The following is a 22,558-nucleotide window of genomic DNA, read 5'->3' as shown; positions in this document are numbered from 1 at the left end:
AAGAACCTAACAACTGGTCCAGACTTACAAAATATCATCAAATCAGACAATGATAAAGGTGTCACGAGTCACACCTTATATTCCTATCAATATTTTGCAAATAAAGTTCATCGAGTTGACCGTATATTCTTCCTCTCTTATACCTCTTTTCTTTTTTCACTCTTTTACTGATTTCCATTAATTTCTCTTGCGAGCTCGCTATTGCGTTGAACTGTCGGCCCGTACAAATCGCTTATGCACGGTTCGAAGAGGAAATCCGCAAGGAGACACAGAAGATATCAATGGCGTTTCTCTTTGTGGATTTCTTTTCTTTTTTTTTTACATTTGCGAGAGAAGCGGAAAAAACAGGTGGCAATTTTAGCTGTTTCAGTTTTTCTCAGCGATTCAAATATCACTGGGCATTTCTTCTTCATTTGTCATTTTTGTTGTTTCGTGCTACCTTACAACGATTAATTAATTCGTGCTCTTGATTTCATCGATTTGTGGAGAAAGGGTATGAGTTTCTCGCTCATCCGTCATGCACGCACACACATATACACACACAGCACATATACGCAGGCACGCATCATGTTTCATATACAGATACATTAAACTTTACACGCACGCGTTGCTAGAAATATCATTAATAATAACGTCCTAATGTCATGGAACATCTTTCATTAATTTTTTTTTGCACTAATTCGAAAAGAATGGCACGACGCTGCCACTCGAAACAGTTTTCGGTTTCGAGAAGTCGAGAAGTCGATCAAATTATATGCTCTTCCTCGTGTCGATCGTACAATCGTACGATAAAAACGGGAGGGATACTCCGGCAGCGCCTTGCTCAAATACCTAGGATATGTTGCTTGTAAGATGTGTCATTATGTAGTCATGTTTATTCATCTAGATTCATTTAAAAATCCCTTTACGGTATTTATCGTTAATTAATCATTATACGTATAATGTACGGTGCGTATCATTGAGTTATGTTACATTGCGCGATTCCACTAGCTCTGGGTCTCATCATCGACGAGGGTAAAAATTAATCATCGGCGGAGTTGAGAATTCAGGCTCGAGAATTCGCTTCGTCTGCGTCCATCGTTTGTTCGTTAGGATAAAAGAAATCTTCTCTATGCACGCCGTTCTCTAATCCGTATTTTTTGAAATTTTATGGGCCATTTAAATTTGAAAAATATGGATTAGTTTGTGCACAGAAATCCTTTTAATCCGAGAAGGAAGGTACGCTCGACGAAGATCGAAGACTGAAATTATGGTAAAAAGAGAGGGAGGGAAATTCGGGACCTGAAGATACATAAACGTGCAGAAATTTGGCAAAAGTGATGTTGCTCTTCCTCGTAAATTATATTATCTAGATATGTCGCGTTCTTTGTTTATTTTTAACAGCCGAAAGAATCTCATTATCCTTCCGTAACTCCTTTTTCCGAGAAAGCAAATTGTTGGAAACAAAATCCATTTTATATATATATATATATATATATATATTATAATATATATTATAATATATATTATAACAAGACATTCCTTCAATATTCAAACGGAAAAATAAAGAATAGAGACGTGAGATGGTGGGAGAAGGCAGGGGAGAAAGAGAGAAAAAGCTGATCTAGCCTCTAAATTCTATGAACATCTTATACGATAGGCCTGCTCGCAACGATAACGCGCAAAGGAGACAATCGAGGAAAAGAAGTTGTGCATTTATGACGAAGATGGGACGCGATAAAACCGCGAGGGGAAAAAAAGTATTTCGCGCCTCTTCCGTCTCGCTAATTTGAGCTTGACTTATTACGCTAGCCACTAATATTAATAGCCTATCGATAAAATTATCGATTACGAGTAAGTATAAATTGTAATTACAGTGTACAATATACAGGGAGAGATAAACCTCGCAGAGTCTCTCTTTCTCTTGTGTGCTTGCTTTCACCCGCGTTAAGGTGCGGCTGCGAAAAATCTTTATTTCCACAAACACGAATTCGTACGATTTCTTTTTTTCTCCTCCGAACCCGCGTACGGTTTCTTGTGCTATTATTTTTTACGCGGAAGGGGATGTGTGCATCTACCGAGAAACCGACGATTTTCGCGACTCTCAATTCGACAACCGTCACATACGACGAGTACGCACATCACGTTCCCCCAAATCAAAATCCGTCCCGATTTTACGTATTTATTGTGTAATCAATTAATTAATCTACGTTCATTAATTTAATGTTACGAGAATCATGAGTATGTCTGAGTGGGCTTCTTGCTCGTTTAAAGTACTTTCTAAATTATAATGTGTTCCTCGGCACGCTCCTCCACGATCTTTGTGCTCGAAAAATCTATGTACATGTACACGACGTTCGCGAGAGGAAAAAAAAAGAGAAAATTGTCATCCTGCCTCGAGCATCCTCGAGTTCCAGAGCTTAATCTATAATCCTAGTTGAAGATTAGATTAAAACGTAACGACGGCCAAACTACTTGCCGTACTTTCTAAAACATCTTTGTCATATTTGGCTATTTCACACTGCTTATTTTCTTGCTCCTCCCTTCCTCCTTTTTCTTTTCTTTTTTACTCTCCGCTTTTCAGTTGTATCATTTCGCATTACACGCCTTCTTATTCTTGTATTGTGGCGCAACGTATCTTATATTCTTACGTATAATATATACGATAAATCCTCGCTTAACTATTAATTTAACAGAGATATCACTCATTCGACTCAATGTGCGTACCATTTTTTCCATTTCGCATTACTCTCAAATAGAGTATTTTTTACTTTCTATATAGCGCACCGGTATATCTACTCGATCAGGAAGCAGTGTCACAAGAAAAAAATCTAGTGACCGAGAACGCCGATTTGAATAGAAACCGAGATGAACAGCGATTTGATCATAAAAATAATCATCTATAAATAAACTAACAATTCCCAAGAGAACGAAAAATATATTTATATAAAAAGACATGTGTGTTCAACAAAAAATTTCTAAAAAACCTTAAATGTAAATATAAAAATTACCTATACAGTTTTATATCAAGATACATTCGTTTACCGTACATCGTAACTAAAAAGTTCGAAAAGGAAAAAGAAAGAAAAGTGGTATTCACATTATTGAATGATACTATCCGTATCGGCGTTTTCGATTACTCGATGTATTTCGTTACAACTGGGTCGACATTTCATTTAGCTGGATGGACCTAATCATCCTTTGTGACATGAAGACAAGTTCGTTTTACAAGCACGCACGCGCTTCGACATCGAGAAACCGAAACGATCTGCTAAGTATGCAACGTCCTTGCTAGAGATGTTTGTACAATATTGATTTTTGCCGGTTAATAGTGACCTGAGCGTAACGGATCTTCTTTCTTTTTAGCGTAGCGGGTAGAGCTTCGTGCGGATAGTGCATTCGTGATACACCCTGCAAGATCGGTTCATACCAAGAAACGTATTCTACAAGTCTATCTTTGTTTATGTATTACAACTATGCTCTCGTTCATTGGCGTTGAGATTCTGCGCTTAGCGATTATGAGGTGGACTCTGTTTAATATTTACTGTAGTAAAAAAAAGAAAATTGTCATGTCCGTTCAATCATTAATTAACTAAATAAATAAGTAGTACATACTAGAGGGGAGGGGAGGGGGGAGGAGATTATCGCGTGACACTTGATGTCGGATTTTTTTCGGAAAAGAGAGAAGAGGCATTGATAAGACAATATGACCGTATTTGCCGTTCTATTCTTACATGATACGTGAAAGGATGCGATAAAATTGCTGTTCGGAACTTTTCGAATAACAACATAACGTGGAATTGAGTCTACAAGGTCTCAAATTCAGTTCCAGAGAATAAAAATTAAAACGGATCTTTGCAGTCTTTCTTCTGCGGATCCTTCTATTATTATTTGATTCACGATGTATTCAATTCATGTTTTGACAAAATTATAAAAACAATTAGACATGAGATAGTTCAAATTTTTCAGAATAAGATTTCAGGAACGAGACATTGATTGAATTGTAGGAGACAAATGGAAATCAAAGTGCGCTATTGTAATTAAAAAAATCAATTCGATTAGATTCTGTGCAATTAAAAAATCCGGTATACTGTTTCAGAGGTCTCAGCGGTTTCTTGTCCCTGTCTTCTTCCATTTCCGCTACTCTTTTAAGTTTACTGAGAACAGTTTTCGCAAACCTACGCATACACACGCGCGCGAAAGCGCATACACACATATTTGGCATAGAAACCCTACCGGTCACATGGATGCCTTTATTTCTTTCTAGGTCGTTTTTCTTTTTTTTTAAACTAGCTACCTAAAGATCTCGCTTTTTCGGATCACCTTGTGTCGATTCGTGTCGACTGAAATCGTCAATGCCTCGCTGCCATTCGTTAATTTCTCGCAAAGAAATTACATTTTACTGCAGCAAAGTATATTATATCATTTTACATTATTTTAATGATTCAATAATTGCGCATTTGCTTATTTTATTTTCATCTAAATAAATCATGTGCGTAAAACTGTCCTATGATATTTGTGCGAATTGTTCAGGGCTTCTTCGCGCACGCGATTCGGCAGCCCCTTCGAATTATTAATATTATCTGCTAATTTAGACTATGAATGTAAACCGTAATGTGCAATGTTGACTTAAATAGAAATAATTACAACAAATATACAGCTATATTACTATATTACAAGTATTTCAGTAAATAGGCAAACTTGCATGAATCATGCATCGTATCGGACATAATATCACAACATGATATGATAATGCGTTTTATAGAAACTATAAACAAGAGAGAGAAAGAAATATAACTACTATTATATTCCATTTAGTGATGACTCATAAAATTGTTCATAAGATTAAACCGCTTGATATTAAAGAAGAATATATGACAAATACAGAGAAACGTGATGGAATTATCGAAAATAATTTTGTGCAGAATAAAATTCGAAAGTGTGAGAAGCAGTTACTATTAGTTTTATATCAATTTTGATATTTGGAATTCAGTACAATTTACTCGGATCAGATGGAAACGAAATCAAGTAAAAGACTCCCCCCTGCGAATAGCTGTTGGCAGAGGAGCGACTTTAGAGGCAACTTTAAAGGCGATTTCCGGCCGAACACGACTCGATACTTTGATGCGCCGACCTCGACGCTGCTGTTGCATTTTTACAGACAAATTTTTCTCGCCTATTTCAATTATCGCTTATATATTTTCGAAGGTACTATTTAAAGATTTGACGTAGAAAAGCACGATGCTTTTCACGTTAATAACAGTTCTGTTTCGATTCGGTGTCGAGGATTTCGCATCTTCACGATGACCTTGAGTCACAAAGTTGGAAGGTAAAACCAGCGAGTCAGCATGCGTGGGAGGGTCCAGGCTCGTCGTCTCGTGGGTGATCTCGATGATGACAAAAATGACGGTGATGATTGTGTCGACTCGTGTCTGGTCATGTTCTGCTGAGTATAACTTGGAAGGCTCTTGGGTTCTATTAATGATCCATTTAGTATGGCGTGAACCTATTGTAGCCGCCTCTGTATACAGTTGCCTGCAAAGATAAAATTTATAAGATACCATCTTAATATGATACTCAGCGCAAACTAACGTATAAACTGTGGTGCATTTAGCGTTGAATGCAACCGTTTGTTTCAAGATCTTATTTCGAGAGCTGAAAAATGCACCGTCCGAAGATAAACGGCAAATAAAGTAAGCGGTGTTTTATATAAGATTTCAATTTACGGTTGTGCAACATTGCAGTGAAACGTCAGAACCATCTATTCGGAAAATCAACGAGATCGAGCTAAAAACTTATTTAATTTTCGCCCCGTTAAATTGAGTCAGGAATGATTAAACTCCTTCACGAGCACGGCGTACACCCATTTCGTTTGAACCATCCTGTCGTTTACACAATACGTACAGTTCGCGTTCATCGAGCAAACTGAGACCGGCATGGAGGTCCGAATAATCACATTTGAGGATGAATGCGTGCGATGGGAACACAAGCCATTAACTTTCGTCGCGACACAGTTCCCGTAAGTTGAAAATTCCTGGCATTAATAATTCATATGTGAGTGAAACGCGCTACGACCGAGGTGGTCTTTCCTAACGCTTGTTATTTATGGCGTAATAACGGGGTGCTTCATTCTCCTTCCATATAGCGGTGATACGCGCGCGAGAGATCTATGTGCGCGATTTAACGGCACTACCGTTAAATGAAATCGTAAAAGTACACTTCGTAATCGAAGCTCCTTCTTACCCCGTAACCCGCCACAGGTCCGATGCCATGTCCGAGGTAGGGATCGGCGTATTCACGCCCGTAGCTGGAAGAATAAAAAAGTGATTGTTAATATATCGATAGGATTTTTCGTTTCGCTGAAGTCGAACGATTTCATATGCGCATTTTATTCTTCCGATTTCTCTCATTATTTTCCGTGAGGAAGATTGAAAGAGGAAATATGGAATTAAAACGTATAAAGATCCTAACAGAGTCTGACGAGCGATTTTATCAAAATCCTTATATGAGAAAGAAAAATATACAAGATGGTAATTAAATACTCTAAAAGATTTTAAGGGATGATTCCTCATAAAAAATCAAATCAAAACGAAAAATTCATGTCCAAAACAGCTTAATTTCAAAGGTATTCAAATTAAAGGAAAAAGTTTATTTCTTCAAAAATTTCGAAAACTATTCGAATTATTTTGATGAAAACTTTCATGTAAATACACAAATTTCGCAATAATTTTATTAGACCATTAAAATAATTATATAGAACGCAAATTTGTTAGAATGTCAAAACTTTTTGCAGCATTGCTCATTATGCTTGAATGTCCTACGTAATTATTTTGCCAGTCCAACAAAAAATTTTCAGATCTGTATCAAACTAAATTTTTTAATATTTCAACAAAACAATCATTTTTTCCTTGTCAGTAACTTTAATTAAAATCAGAGTGAGATAGTATAAGTTAAAGTAGGATTGTACATATATAATTCTTTCTTGTATATAGGATTTTAACAAAATTGCTTGTAATTAAACTCTGCATTGAAAAAAATGTTTGGAACGTATAATCATTTATTTTGTTGATATGTAACTTTTATTACTTTTTCATTAAAAAATTGTATTCTAATTAAAATTTAGAGTAATCAAATTTTATTAGAACACAATTTTTTAACAAAGAAATAAGAAAGCTTTTATTAGTCATATAAAAAAAATATATAAATGGTTTTACATACCAAACATTTCACTCAGAGTGACAAATGAAAGCTACGTACGTATAGAACGCATTAGGTATGAAATCGACTCTAATACTCATATTTGTACTTGATATTCCTCTTGTGTTGGATGCAAGATATCGAGGCGAAGTGCATTAAGTGCGCTTTAAGGTTTCTTGGGGAGTGGTGCTTCTCGAGAAATGGTTTGGACTTTCGATGGGACTATCAGGACGGGTCTGAATTTCGGAAACAAATCTGCGACTCCTAACAGGTCGTCCGCGACGTCGGGATTTGCTGCAAGGAACGGACTCTTCGTGTTATAATTTTGTTAATAAATGATAATTCTCCAATTGGAGAATTTGTATTTTGTGATGCTGAAAGAGAAATGAAAAAAACATGGAGGCTGCTGGCAAATATGAAGGAAAATGTTGATAATGAACATCATCAAGGATAGATGAGATGAAGGTAATTCATTGCGATGCTCAATACATGATATGCATTCTGACCTCACTCTCGTAATGGGGTCGAGCCGGTGACTTCAAAGCGTCCCTCAATCTATACATGTGTATCTGCATGCCACTACGAGACAGCATACAGACCACAACTATGATATGATGGGAGAATCATGTCCTTCATATCAATAATGAAGATAATATGTCATAATTTCGAATAAATCAAATGAGTTGTTAAAGAATAATAAGCTTATGATATGCTTATATCAAAAAATGTGAACATTCCATCTAATAATGATAAATTCTAATTTATTAAGTTGTCGTATATTTTTCTAATTGCATAAATATTTTTCAAAATGTACATTACATAATTATTGCAGTAATATATTAATTACTAATATATATTAATATATATTAATATATATTAATTAATTTGTAAATACATATAGGAGAGAAACATTATAATATGATAATACAACGTTATATAGTGCTCCAAACATAATATAGCAATAAGCGTCCAATAACAAGTTATAAATAATTTATACTAAATAAATGAAGCATCATTAAAAAAAAAATCTTGAAATCTTATAAAAAAAAGCACGTTCGCGAAGAAAAGTTGCAAAGCTCCCTTTCTCTAAGAGGAATAAAGGGAACACATTCGAAAAGTTTTCTTCTTTTTGGAGAGATCTTTGGCATCGTATGAGAAATTTTTAAATTTACCGAGCCACATTTAATCAATTCAGAGCAATTCTTCAATGTCTTGAATTTTTCAATTTCTTGAATTTTGCACGTACTTCTTCTGTTTGAACGAATATTTAATTAAATAGGATCAGTGGTAGGTATATAATTAAATATAAAAGTTACACATGTGCTCTTTCGAAAAAAAATTGGCTCCAGTTTTATTAAATAATCCGTAAGCGGAAGTTGGCTCGCTAAATCTGGGACGTTCTGTATATCGAATGAGGGAAGGAGAAAGAGGGAGCGAGGAAGAGAAAGAGAGATCCTGGAGGATTCGTGGTGAGTGAGAGTACATACACGAGGGTTTCTCGGGTGAAAATGTGGTGCACTTACCCCGCGACTGCGGCATATCCTGCGACCGGTTGTGCCGCAGCTGCAGCTGCGCCGTATGCGCGCGCAGCCACCGCCGTGTAGGTTGCTGCAGCTGCGTACGTAGCCTGCTGTGCCGTTGATAGTGGTGTCTTCAACAATGGTGAGGCTGCGGCTGCCGCTGCCGCGGCCTGAAACAACAACCATGACCCGCCATGCAAGGCTCAAGCAAGCTCGAAGACAGACAGAGAGGATGATCTCAGCGAGAAACGATACTAATACGATCGTTCCTAGAGGCTCGTGTCATTGCACACAGAAAACGTAGCTTTCTAATCAGTAGTTCTAAATGGAAAATGTCAATTGCGGCTGGAAAAGAGGCATACATCAAAAGGAATAGTGGGAAAATGTACTCAATTATAGCCATTGTCTATAAAACTGCAAATACTTCTACAATATCCAATAAACACAAATAAGAAATTTAAAATAAATGCACTCTTTTCCAATCGTATCCTCAATTGATCAATGTCTACTAGATGCGGAAGAGAAGTATTTAATTAGAAATAATTTAAATATCAGGTATATATCAACAGAACACAACTATGAATGATTACATCAGCATGTGTAATTTTGTTATGCAATAAATAAATATTTTAAGATGTTTAAATAATTAGGATTATATTAATTATAATTTTAACAGAATCAATTTCTTTGCAATTCTGAAATATTTTTTATTACTGCGCATATATTTTGCAGTCTTATCAAATCTTGTTATATATTTTTAAGAGTTAATATTCTAAAATTTATTTCATATTTATTTTATAAAATAAAATTTATTTCATATTCATTTTAAATCTCGAAAGTAATAAACTGTCGGAATAAATGAAATGTACTAATTTTGTTTGCTAACGTTTTCTATGTGCAATTACTACGTGAAACGCATCAGCGTTGTTCGTTGCGACATCAATAGAACAGCGAGATGCAACAGCCAAGTGACATTTTCAGGCTTGAATATGTACCAGTTAAAAAATATTGTCGAAATCCCTTGCATCACATTTCTCTCGCTGTTTTAAAAATGTCAGTGCATGGATATTCAAACATTTCGAGCATATAACTAACTGTGACACTCGTAGTTGTATTTTATACAAGCTTCGAGAGGGATGTTTTATTTACAAGGAACATGATCTGATCGAAACTGATGATATTCAATTTCTTTATGACATCAAGCGGCTATATTATCGAATATTTTGCGATAATGCAAACATTCCATTTCTAATTATGAATCCTAAAATACAAAAACATATTAAAAATAAAAATTTTTCATCGTTTACTAACGTCGAAACTATTTTTCGTACACATTGAAATGTCGAATGAAATGTCAAATTATAATTCTAAATTTTTTCGACACAAATATTTTTTATGTTCCATATTAAACAATTTGGATAAAAAAAAAATGAATATATAAATGGAGAGACATAATAAAAAAATTTCATGCAACATGAAGATTCATGAAAGTAGCCATGGTGCAAGTTAAAAGATTTGAAAACTACAAATATAATATGAAATAGGAAAGAATTAGGGATGACGAATTATTGAGCTCCTTTTTTCTAACCTCGACAGATGGAAAGGAAACTATTCTAAGTGTCTTCCAAAGTAATATATTCGAAAATACTTTTACCTAAGTAATTCAGAATGGAACGAAGTTTCAATAATAAAACGTAGAGACGAGCAAAAAGTGTTAAGAAAATTCCTGATACTAGTAGTAGTATAACAATAAATAATCACTTTCGTCTCTATGTCGACCATGTTGTTAGCTATGTGCCTGAGGTAATAAATAAACTCGCTCGAGTGAGTCTCACGTCAAAAGGATCGTCTATAATATTTGGAAATACCTACGATGTTTAAACGGTGAACCTCACAAATATTTGCACGCAGCATCAAAATCTCGCTCGATGCAGAGAATTTATGCCCGATGAAGATAGGGCTGTTGAGAGCGCACTCATTGGCGCCAGGATGATGGCGGGAAGACCTACGTGCATGCATCTAGGATGTGCAATTCGATACACCAACGTATATATATCCCATTACGTGATAACGTAACACTAGCGCACTCAGATGCTCGCGATTTCCATGACATTACCATTCGCGCGTTTGACCTAAACCCGAATGCAGTTTGCTCGAACACTATCTTGTCATGAGTACTCCCTAAAAGTTTGGGAAGATTAAATCCCGTTTTAAACTCAATTGTCGGATCATTAATTTATTGTAATATATTATTATATATAATCTTGTGCAATATTACAGAACACACGTTGGATGTATTCTTATATAAATAATATTTATACAGTAATTATAGCCGAATTATTATATATATATATATATATATATATATATATATATAATAATGAGCAGAATAATTATATACATAATAACAAAAAGTCACATCTATATTATACTACATGAATAAAATTTGTTTTTTTCATAGATTTTAATTAAATTTATATGTGACTAAATATTTTACAATAAAAAATAAGATTAAAGAGTAATTAATAAAAAAAATCATCGGGTGTGTAGACATATTTACTAATAAATTTGTATTCTATGTAAATTATTCCATGTAATTGCTAATATATTATGTATAATTTAATTTTGATCTATTCGACGAAACTTCAGTTAAATATTAAATAGATGAATTATCATTTTATTATTACAATATTAACACAAAGAACGATGCAAAAGGAATTACAGCACTTCCAGTCATAATTTCGAAACGTCGAGCATTATTATACTCTCTGTATTAATAAGTAAGCATTATTATACTGTCCGTACTAATAAGTAAAATCCGTTATTTCGTTATTAATAAAAGAAAAAGACGCGAATACATATTCCAAATTTGTAAATATTAAATCTAGGAAATTGTTCGCACAGACTTGTAAAAGAATGTCACAATCCGAGTTGTCCATTGTCCATTGCTCGCGCAAATCAATAAATTATTGCAAGCTTAATAAACAAACCGATGAAAAAAATCCAACAATTTTAAAACATGTTAACCTACAAATTGTTGCAAAATTTGAAATCAATTTTTGAGTAAAAATATCAAAAAGCTATAAGTAATCAAATTAAAAGCTTTCAAATAATTTTAAAATATCAATTCAGAGTTTGATAACATTTAGGTATTTGAAAATTTAAAAGTTCGAAAAGTGATGTGACTTTTATGTATAATTTAGTATTAGCTATTCGACAAAGCTTCAGTTAAATATTAAATAGATGAATTATCATTTCGTTATTTCAATATTGATACAAAAAGCGACGATGTATTTTTTTCGAACTTAAATTTTAAACGTAAAAATTCTAACTTTATTATTAAATATTATATATATAAATATATTATTAAATATTATTAAATATTATTATTAAATATTATATATTATTGTTGAATCGTTCAAATAAATTTACATGGAAAGAATAAAATTATTTGCATAAACGAAAATTTAAGACAATTGTACATAGGAACAGATTTTAATCTATCAGAAGCTGTGTATTTTGGGTTGAAATCTATTATTCCCTATTCCTATTTTCTGTGCTTTTCAATTATGTTTTAGACTTCAGGTTTTAATAATGCATACAGAAAATACAATTTTTGAACAGAAGTTGTTCGTAATTCTGCCAGAATGACAGCGTTATTGAGCGTTCAATAATTTTTGACATCGTGGAAGAATAACAGCCTGTAAATAGCGACTTGCAGTGTGAATTGGCTGACCAGCTCACGTATCGCGACGAAAACACAATTTAGTCGGCGCCAGAAACTTTCAGCGGTCAGGAACGGGTTGTTATTCGATGTTTTGTCACGAAAAAAGACAGTGAGGGGAGGGGGGAAGGGGAGGGAGGTGGAAGCGAAACGGCGAACGAACTGTTTTGCTACCAGGAAGAAAACAGGACGTATTGAAAATGGAGTGAGAGGCGCCAAGTTGCTCCACAAATTTTCTCGAATAAAATTTCGTTCTCAAACTGTTCAAAATACGCGAAGATTCCATCAAAGAGTCGCGTCGTGTTTCTCACAATGATTCAATCTTACCGCGCTGAGAATTACGTAATCCCTTCAGCATGTGTGACCACAATGATTCGATTTCGAAATATCGTCGGAAACAAGGAGATAATAATTTCTCGCGAATTCAATTTCCGGGGTCAACCGACCCGAAGTGTCGAGATCATGGCAAGAAATGGTTCTCTTGTCGCGTGCGAAACTGGTGATTATAGCTTTTTATCTCGCAGTTACGTCGATTCAGCACTCTCGTTGTGGTCGGACTCCGCGAATAGTTTTTTTCGCATCGCTTCACGTCCTTTCTCGCGCCTCGTATTTTCCGTCCGACAATGGCCTGTTAAACGGCGCAACCGCAGACTCGAAACCTCTGTTTACATTGTGATACAGGTGAAACGCTTAACAATTAAATTCTAACAAAAGTCGTGGAAAGTAAGTTTTACTTAGCATTTCGAAAAATGCATGAAAGATAATATCTTTCCTAATACAAAAAAGGATATAATCATGTAATTGTTTTAATTAACTTTAAAATTTTAGAACAGAAGAGAGAACAACAAATATTCTATCTATTATTTTGAATTATTATTATTAACATTATTATCATTAAAATGTTATTTAACCACATTTGATATCTTTTGCTATGAATAAAATTTTTATTAAACTGATCTTAACATTTTTACTTTTTCGCGTGTATTAGTAAACATTTCACGTTGTAATAATAAAAATTACATTTCTACATGTTTAATTGATTTTAATAATTGAATAGAGCAGAAAATTGTAGAAAGACTGGTCTGCTTTTCTTTGAATTACTTCGACTTTCTATCTTTTCGTTTCTTCTTTCTTTATGTACCTTTTATTAATGTTGAGGTATATACTAACAAGCTAAAGATGAAAGCCTTAATTTTTATTTGCGACTGTAAAAACATCTGATAGATAACAAGGAGGCAAGAACATCTTTTGCCAATTATAGCATACAAACTATATGACTTATATTATTCGCTGTTGGAAAGCTTGCTGTAAATCCGACGAGTCCTCAATTAAGCTAACGAAAAGACTTTCAAAATACAAAATAGTTTGATACGTTGCATTTCGATCTCCTCGGCAAAGACACGCAAATTAAATCAATGCGGCTAAACTAATTAGCGAATCAAAGTTAAATAAACATTTTAATCTTATCGGGAACTTTTCGCTTTTCGGCAATTTTCAAAACTGAATTATTGCTCAGTTGCTGGACACATTTACTGTACTAAAAAGTATTTATTAGTATTTATTCGTATTTTTACAGATACAGACAATAATAGAACAATCTAGCTTGTAAAATAAAATGAAGTAAAATTATCATTGAAGATCATAAGATTAAATTTCTATGGAATATTTATAAAATACGATTATTATTGCAAGATTTTTCTTTTTTAAAATTAGATTTGACATTTTATAATCTAGTTACAGATTTAACAGATTAAATATGGAAAGATGGTGACTAAATATGGAAATGGTTTTGCTAAAATATTTAAAAATTCAGGTAGATACAGATCTGAAAATAATTTTATTGATTTACCGAAATGATTGTATAGGACGTTCGAATTGCACTCTTAGAATGGAAAACTTTCTATAACATCACTCATCATGTTTAAGTTTTTTACATAATTATTTTGACAGTCCAATAAATTATTTTCAGATCTATCTAAATTTAGATGCTTCAGCAAAATCATTTTTTCTGTATGTATCTATAATTCTATAAAGATTATTATATTTTTTATTACATTTAAAATAATTACGCGCAATTTGTTTTTTATTTTTATATCCCGTTTTCTATCAATTATCTGTATATTTTTTTCTGATATTTTTCAAATTTAAATTTTACGATTAACGTCTCAAAAGAAGAAGAAATACAGAAAATTCGTATAAATAGCTAGAATATATGGGTCCATTTCGCGCTGTATGCCGTTGACATTTAACACGCGAATATCCTCGCGGATCTGGCTAGAATGAGCCCGTCAGTCGTAATATGACATGTGTTCCTCGATGACGTTGATTTACGGCGGTCTCTCAACAAAGTCGAAGAAGAGGCAATTGGGCCGACTCTGTTATGTAGACGGCTCGTAAATTCTCCGTACGAACGAGGTTTCTTTACCAATGAAAACGGGTAGCAACGAAAAAAGCACGCATCTGACCGGGATGTTAGCTGTCAAATTTGCACATTGAGCCCGTCCAAATTAATCGCAAAAAAAATTCTCAGCACACGCCTGAACAATTTATAATTCAGCTCGTTTGAAGACACCCTTCACGCTCACGAATTTTCCGATCATTCTTCCGATTGCTTTCGAATTTTCATCGAACGCGAGAATCCTGCTTTTTCCGTTAGTGCCATTTAACGTTTCATTAATCGCTTTTAGTTATTATTTAAGTGCGTTTGTTTTACTAACCTCGTTTTTACACTCATATATTATCGATAAAGTAACAATTTATTTAATATTCGTTTCCATTCGATAAGCAATTACAATTTATATCGATAACGACGAGAAAGGAATATTGCAATTTTTATGCGCAGTTTGACATATTCTTGAATTTTAATGTTCATAAACAAAGATTAAAGATTTAGTTATTTCTCTAGAAATAGCGAATAATAGTTTTCTGTTATTTTAACGTCGTCATCCCCTAAGGCTGAATTTTCTCTTACAGAATTTGAGCGAGAATTCCTGGCGCGATGTACGCTTCGATCTCTTGATATATATTCATAATAAATTTCTTTACAAGGGACATGAAAATTCCTGAAGCAATATACTTTGACTCTACAACATTCATAACAAAGCATTTGCGCAATAATGTCGTAATATCGGAAGTCACTTTTAAAGTGTCTGCCAGCGATGATCTCGTAAAGTAGTTGCTCGTGCGTATAATGCATCCAACAATCATTGCTCAATGATTCAGAACCGCAAAATGGTCTTTGCTTTGATATTTATCGGCGTTTACGACTGTATCATGTGTTCAGGTTTTATAGATATTTTCGGTGTAAGTTTCTTTTAGAACGGCACGTTATTTAAACAAAATCGTTGATTTCCAATAAATTTTTATTATGGAAATGACAGTTTTGCCGAAATATCTATATCTAGACATAGATTTGAAAATAATTTTGTGGGATTAAAATAAATAAATGTAAATGCCTATCAGAGTAAATGCCAACACAAGTTGTTAAAATGTGTGAAAATTTATTTATTACAGTGTCTTAACAAATTGTGTTAACTCTAATAGGTATTATACATTTATTGATTCATTCTAAACCTAATCTGATAATCTAATAATTTGTGAATTAAAATAATTATGTAAGACCTTTAAATTGGTTACTAAAAAGACTTTTTGTAACATTGTTCATCATACTTGGTATTTCTGGTAAAACATATCTGTTTTGATGATTCAACAAAATTATTTTCAGATCTAACTCTTAGATACTTCATTGTTTTTCCGGATAGAACTTGCTTGAATGTATATATCGATGTATGATACAGCAATGTAAAAAATAATATGAGTCATATTTGAGAATATCTTCTCCCATGAAGAAATATTTTGTTAAAAATACGAATTTCCGATCGTTATTTAAAAGTCTTGGATTTTTACTTTACTTTAGATAATAAAAATTCCTATTTTTTTTTACAATTAATTGTCAAGAAATATTTCACGTGGTATGCTTAACTTAACTACAACACCATTAGTACGAATTTGGTACGACTATCATCTACCTTAGCGTAGCTTTCTAATCACACGAAACCTGCCTATGCCACTTGTCTACTGGCCCGCATAATAATACAAAGCTCCCTCAAATTTGAGGAGGAAACTTCAAACGACACACTTAATTGCGTGCATTTATCACAAAATGTTTGCTCCACTTGTATAGGCCTCCTACGACGTATTTCTAGGTCTGTGCGACGCATGCTCTACTGACTGTAAAAGGCGACATTACATGCTGTCTTCACGCTAATATCAATCGAGGATCACAAAAAAGAAAAAAAAAAGAAGAGAAGAAACGCAACATGGTCGGAGGAAAAAAAACCTCGTCAGCTGAATACTCTTCTACAGCTCCCCTAAACGACCTTCCGTCGCAGGAAAAGTTACAACAAGATTTTTTATGGAAGGGAGGATTTTTTTTTTAAGCAAAAAGTGGATTGGGAAACACGTTTAACTAAGTAGTCGTCGACAATTGGTGAGCACTTCAATCTTGCGAACAAACGAAAACGTGAAAAGAACAAAGAGAGAACAGACTGAATAAAACAGAAGAAGAAAAAGAGGGATGTGTATAGATAAAACAGACGGAGAAGACGAGAGAAGAACAGGACCCTTAATTCCTACCTCCAGGGCGGGCGCTTTAGCCTGAAACACAAACGGCAAACCTGAAAAGAAATTCCGGAAGGCGGAAACTCGAGCTCGAGTTTTTACACAAAGGAATTAAGTCCTCGTTTTAAGCAAGTTAATTCCCCCCTTTCCCGATGCAAACGCAAAAGTCTGTACAATCGACGTAGTGTGATCTACCATCCACTTTTTCTTTCATTGGTCCCCGTGATTATATGTCGATTAATAATCATCCCTTTAAACAACTATAAAAGATGACAGGAGAAAAATTAATATAAAGAAGGAGAAAGGGAACAAAGATGATGCAAAGGTGGAAAAAAATAGTGTATGAAGAAGTATTTAGGCAACAAGATGCAACAAGATGCCGCGCAATCGAAAGATAGCAGAGAGGACTCTCGTATAAACTCGCATGAAGTGAATTTTATTTTGAGATTGTCCTAAAAAAATCACAAATAATCCGATAGTAAATACATAATGCAATGTTCGAAACGTTTAATATTAAAAAGTATAGCTTTTTTAAAATCGATTATCTTCTTTTTCTTTCCTGTTAAAGGTTTCATCTGGAAAGATGTTTTTATTAATACACGTTAAAAAAATAATTGCATTATTAAAAATATGTAGCAGAAATTATATTTTTTATATTGCGTTTTTGCTGAATAAATTTTAAATTTGACTTTATTGAAATATTTTGATTTTATTAATTCATTTCTTTAATTTTCGATGTATTTTTCACTAAACTAAATTTCTTATAAAAAACGATTTCTTAGTAATGCGATTCGGGTCAAAAGAATTGAAGTGTTCGCCGTCGATCACAATCGTTTGTTATAGTTGTAAATATTATTCGACATTGTTTTTCGACAAAAAGTTAATTTTCAAAGGGAAAGTCAACACATCGAATATGAAATCCATTCACGCGGGAATGGTGTCAGAGAGACGGCATCATCGGAGCAAAAATAATCATCTCGATAGTTAACAGTGCTCGCTGTTTTCGATCAATTGTGCCGTCGGATGCATCGGGATTTTTACGTGAATGAAACAAAAGAGAGAGAAAGAGGAAAAGAGAACGAAACAAATAGGCGAAAAATGAGATACAATGAGAATGGCGAATGGTCGGGACAATGTAGAACGCGAGATAGGGATGGTGTAATTGTTATCGGTTTCTCTCTTTTGGCGTTCTCTCGTGTGTGCAAGCCTGGCAAAATGTGTGTCAACTAACGTCAGCTGTTGCTTGAGGCCATTCCAGCTAAACGGGTCCACCAAGAGATTACGGACTTTAGTCAAAATCTCTGCGCTCATTTGTCTCGTCTTATAGATACTGCACCGCATTTCGCTTCCGGTGCACGTGCGAATAAGCGTTTTCCGTTTGCGCTTTCACGCTTATCGTCGAGAATATTTCGGGCTTGCACAAAGCGGTTAACATCGCAACGATTGTGATATTACGAGCTTCTTACAGTTCTTCTTATGAATACATTACATGATTATTGATACGATTATGAAAAATTTTTATTTTATTATCGAGTTTAATTTTGCTTGTGATGATAATTATTTCAATTTATTTTCAGAAAATAGAGATATAATTTTAATATGTAATGAAAAATTAATTTTTGAAAATTTCAGGAAAGAAATAATCGCTGTTAAATGTACAGTATTAAATTTTATTTAAGTCGCCACTGTTCAAACAATAGGTAAATTTGGCACTATATATTGTCGCATTTATTGTTTTAATAAAAAATAATGATATATTAAATAAGAGCAGTGGCAATTAATTAAATTAAGTTGATATTACAGATTTAATAGTAATAAACCTGATATTTTTTAATGAATTACGCGTGTAATTTTATTTCAATAATATATTTACGTTTAATTATTTAGATATTTAGAATTCGCTGACAAAGCTTTTATTCTAAATAATTATCTGTAGAAAGAAATTCATGAAAGAAATCTATCAAACTTTTATCAAATCATGCAGTTGATATACCATTACAAGCTTGCATCCAATCGCTTTGTTTGTATTACCGATTCCATCGGTGATAATCTTCCAATCGCCCGTTTAATTATGTCCGTTCTATGTCTTATCCGTAGCGCAACATAATGAAAACGTGTCAACGCTCGTGAGAGTTTGTTTTCCGGATTAATAGCCGATTATCAGACGGCGATCGCGACATGATTGATTATCGCGCCGTTTCTATTTAACCACGCGCGTTCTTCGATTTAATTAAAAACTCGTTCGAGTACTTCGTGTCTCGGTAGCCGCAGCTCTCTCTGCGGTCGCGTGCACCGGAAGCGAGAAATAATTGTTCGCGGGAATTAGTAGAAATCGAGAAATGTCTCACCTGCAACCTGTAGTTGGGATCCTGCGTCGCTGCGTGAGCCGCGAGGAAAGGGTCGTAGTAAACGCTGCAAAAAATAAAAACCACCAATGAGTAATGAACGCTTTATCCGCTTGTCCGCCACTACGCCCGTGGGGAGATTACTGAATTTCTAATTTTACGACTTTCTCTGTAAAGTGTAATTAACGCAATTCGCACCAATCAATTATTTTTTTATTTAAGAAAATTAAATCTTTCGTTTGTATACAAATATCTCCTTTAAAAAAAAAAACATATTTTGCAAATTCGATATTTGCCCATATTTTTTACGCAAAATATTTATAAATGACTTTAATATTGAATACAATAGGGACATTCAGTTAAAAGCTGTCACTTCAAAAAAAACCTTTAATCTTCCGATTCAATAATGTACAACGCTCGTTTAATAGACGTCACATATTAAACATTGCGTTCCGTTCGAGAATAAAATTGAAAATTTATTTCTGGGATACGATAATCCTCACTTTGTAGGATAATGGAGGATGACAGAGGCGATAAACTTTGTCCTCCCCTGGACTACGCGAACGAAGTTTGTTTTATGCGCGAAGATCATAAATTATGCCGAGGAAAAGGTTGATTGCTTTATATTGCATCCGCACAGTAGCATTCGCAATGGAATTAGTTTTACAAGTAGCTCACTTCTATTATCTTTGTTGGGGAAGATCGTTGTTAAAAGTCTATTTAACTTGAGTAAGTAATAACTTTGTTTTAAAAGGCACAGAGAAAAAAAATTTGTCGACTTTATGGAATGCGAATTCGCGGTTCGTTTTAACTATACTCTGTCAGGAATGAAGAAAATTACGAAAGCACTTACAACACATATGCATTTCGTAAAATGCGAGCGTAATTTCAGGAATAAATTTAACATACTGGTAATGATAAAAATGCGCACAAACATTCGTCCTGTTTAACTGTGTTTAAGATTCTTTAATATTATTTTCAGATTCATGAAAGAATAAGTAATAAAAAAATTATTATTTGAAATATCTGTATATCTGATAGCAAATATTTATCGGAATAAAACTGTGCGTTACATATTTCTTGCCTTGTCAATATTGAATTTAAAACTGAAGTAAAAATACATATACATTTCTATATCATAAATTTTCGTTAAGTGTAATCATTTATCGACAACATTTTGCATCCTTATATGTTATCATTGCAAATAAATTATCATCAAATTGTGTGTGTCGGAAATTATCGATTGCTTTTATAAAAGAACAAATTTCCCAAAACGTCATGAAAGTATTTACAAATAGACAATAAAGATATTTGAGGTCAGAATAAAAAATACGATAAACAATGAAGTTGTTCCATCCAGTATATGCCAAAAATTACTGAAGCTCAAAGAAACTATCGTAACTCAAAAACAAAAACAGATAGGATAAATATATTTGTGTTTTGGATATACTTGTGTTTGAGCTATTTTTATCAATCGTTTTCGTTATTTCTCTGTAAATAAAAATTCATTCCTGAAATTATACGAACATTTTACGAAGTATAACTTTATATTGATTTTGAAAAAAAAAATTTGTTTACATGTGACGTTGCACGAATTCGAGATAAAATATAAGTCATTTCCTTTTCTATAATCTGCTTCAAGTTATAAATTAAACACGGTCTTTACATTAAAATTCATAACGAATACACACACACACACACACACGCGCGCGCGTGTATGTATATACAGATATAGATAGATATTGGACTTGACAAATCCGATTTCGCGGCCGAGGTGTGCATCGATGTAACAGGCTTCGAAGATTGATTTTCGTCCGTATTCAAATTTTTCATTCCTGCCAACGCCATGTCCAATTTCATAACGTTAAAATGAACGAACGATTGACGTTCGACGCGAATGCTTGCTCCTAAAAATTCGGAATGATAAAAAAAAAAAAGATAAAGTGTCTACATTCTACAACGATTTTTAATCTTCAACAAAAAATGCGCGCGATCACCGCGACATGACCGACAAACCGCGTTGATCCAACAGTCGCGTTTTAATCTTCTAATCAGTCAAAGAGCAGTTGGAAATGAAATTTTTTTTTTTTAGGTGTCACCTCTTTGATTATCCTCGACAGAGAAGCAATTGAGCGTCCTCCATTTTTCCACTCGTTTAAAGTCTCCATTTAGCAAAAAACGAGCGAACCGCGGACGCTCTTTCGCAAATTATAATCCGCATTGTGCACGAAGGGGGCGTTTGTAGGAAATAGGTTTGGGAAGGTGAACATGCAGTGTGCAAACGCATGTGAGATTGACAGACAAAGCCTTAACGAGCGGCGCGTGCAAACTCATTGCAGCGAGTAATTCTCCTCAATTATTTTCGATATTATTCGATCTTCGACGCATGATGAAGTGATGGAGTGTATATGCTCAACGATACTCCCACATTCAATGGCAATATAGTTAAATGATCGTCATCGAGCTACGAGTTAAAGTTGTTTACACCAACAATCATTGATATTTGCGGAAAATTAAATTTTCAATACGTGGCTAAAATTTGGAAAAAAATTAAAAAGAGAATGTGATTATTGATTATCGAAAATGTAATTTGTACTTAAGAAAAAATGAAAAGAAGAACCCTTCAATCAAATTAGATCTAAATAAAAAGTTTATTTATCGTAAATACTATTAAAGATAAATAACATAATTAGTTGGAAAATGCGATTTAACGTTTGAATTCGCGAGTTAAACTTTATTGCATGGAAGAACTAGTGGCATATAAATCACGCTAACTACGTAAGTACCGATCGTTAAGAAGAAAAAGGCTATTGCGAAAAAGTCCTTCGAAACTTTAACGACGCACGCACCTCTTCCACGCCCTGACTACGTAAATTAATTATCGTCATTATACCATACGTCTGTTTTTATCGTTTAATGAACCTTCGCAGTAAGTTTCGTAACAGGAAAGTATTTTCGAGGTACGCTCTTGATTACTCGCTGCAAGAAAATTCATCAAAAAGAAAAAGATATATATATATATATATATATATAAAAAGATATCAAACAAGCTGCAGAATATAAATATTTTTTAAGTATGATTGGTACAAGGTCATATAGTGTTCCTGTATATATATATATATATATATATATATATATATATATTATTAGTTATTATTATTAGTTAGTAGTTA

General features: G+C 33.7%; 1 protein-coding gene across 1 annotated transcript in view; it reads right to left on the bottom strand.

Annotated features, from left to right (window-relative positions):
- Positions 1-5,469: 5,469 nt before the first annotated feature.
- The window catches only part of LOC105618435 (RNA binding protein fox-1 homolog 2), a 102,450-nt gene continuing 85,361 nt past the window's right edge, over positions 5,470-22,558 (bottom strand). Inside the window, exons 8-12 of the mRNA XM_012199975.1 lie at positions 19,389-19,452; positions 18,272-18,298; positions 8,700-8,866; positions 6,223-6,286; positions 5,470-5,514 (exon numbers count right to left, since the gene is read on the bottom strand). Of these exons, the coding sequence (XP_012055365.1) occupies positions 5,470-5,514; positions 6,223-6,286; positions 8,700-8,866; positions 18,272-18,298; positions 19,389-19,452 (367 nt within the window). The remainder of the gene's footprint in view (positions 5,515-6,222; positions 6,287-8,699; positions 8,867-18,271; positions 18,299-19,388; positions 19,453-22,558) is intronic.

Source organism: Atta cephalotes, assembly GCF_000143395.1.
Source record: "Atta cephalotes unplaced genomic scaffold scaffold00016, whole genome shotgun sequence".
NCBI lineage: Eukaryota > Metazoa > Arthropoda > Insecta > Hymenoptera > Formicidae > Atta > Atta cephalotes.
This window is presented reverse-complemented; position numbering and strand designations above follow the sequence as displayed.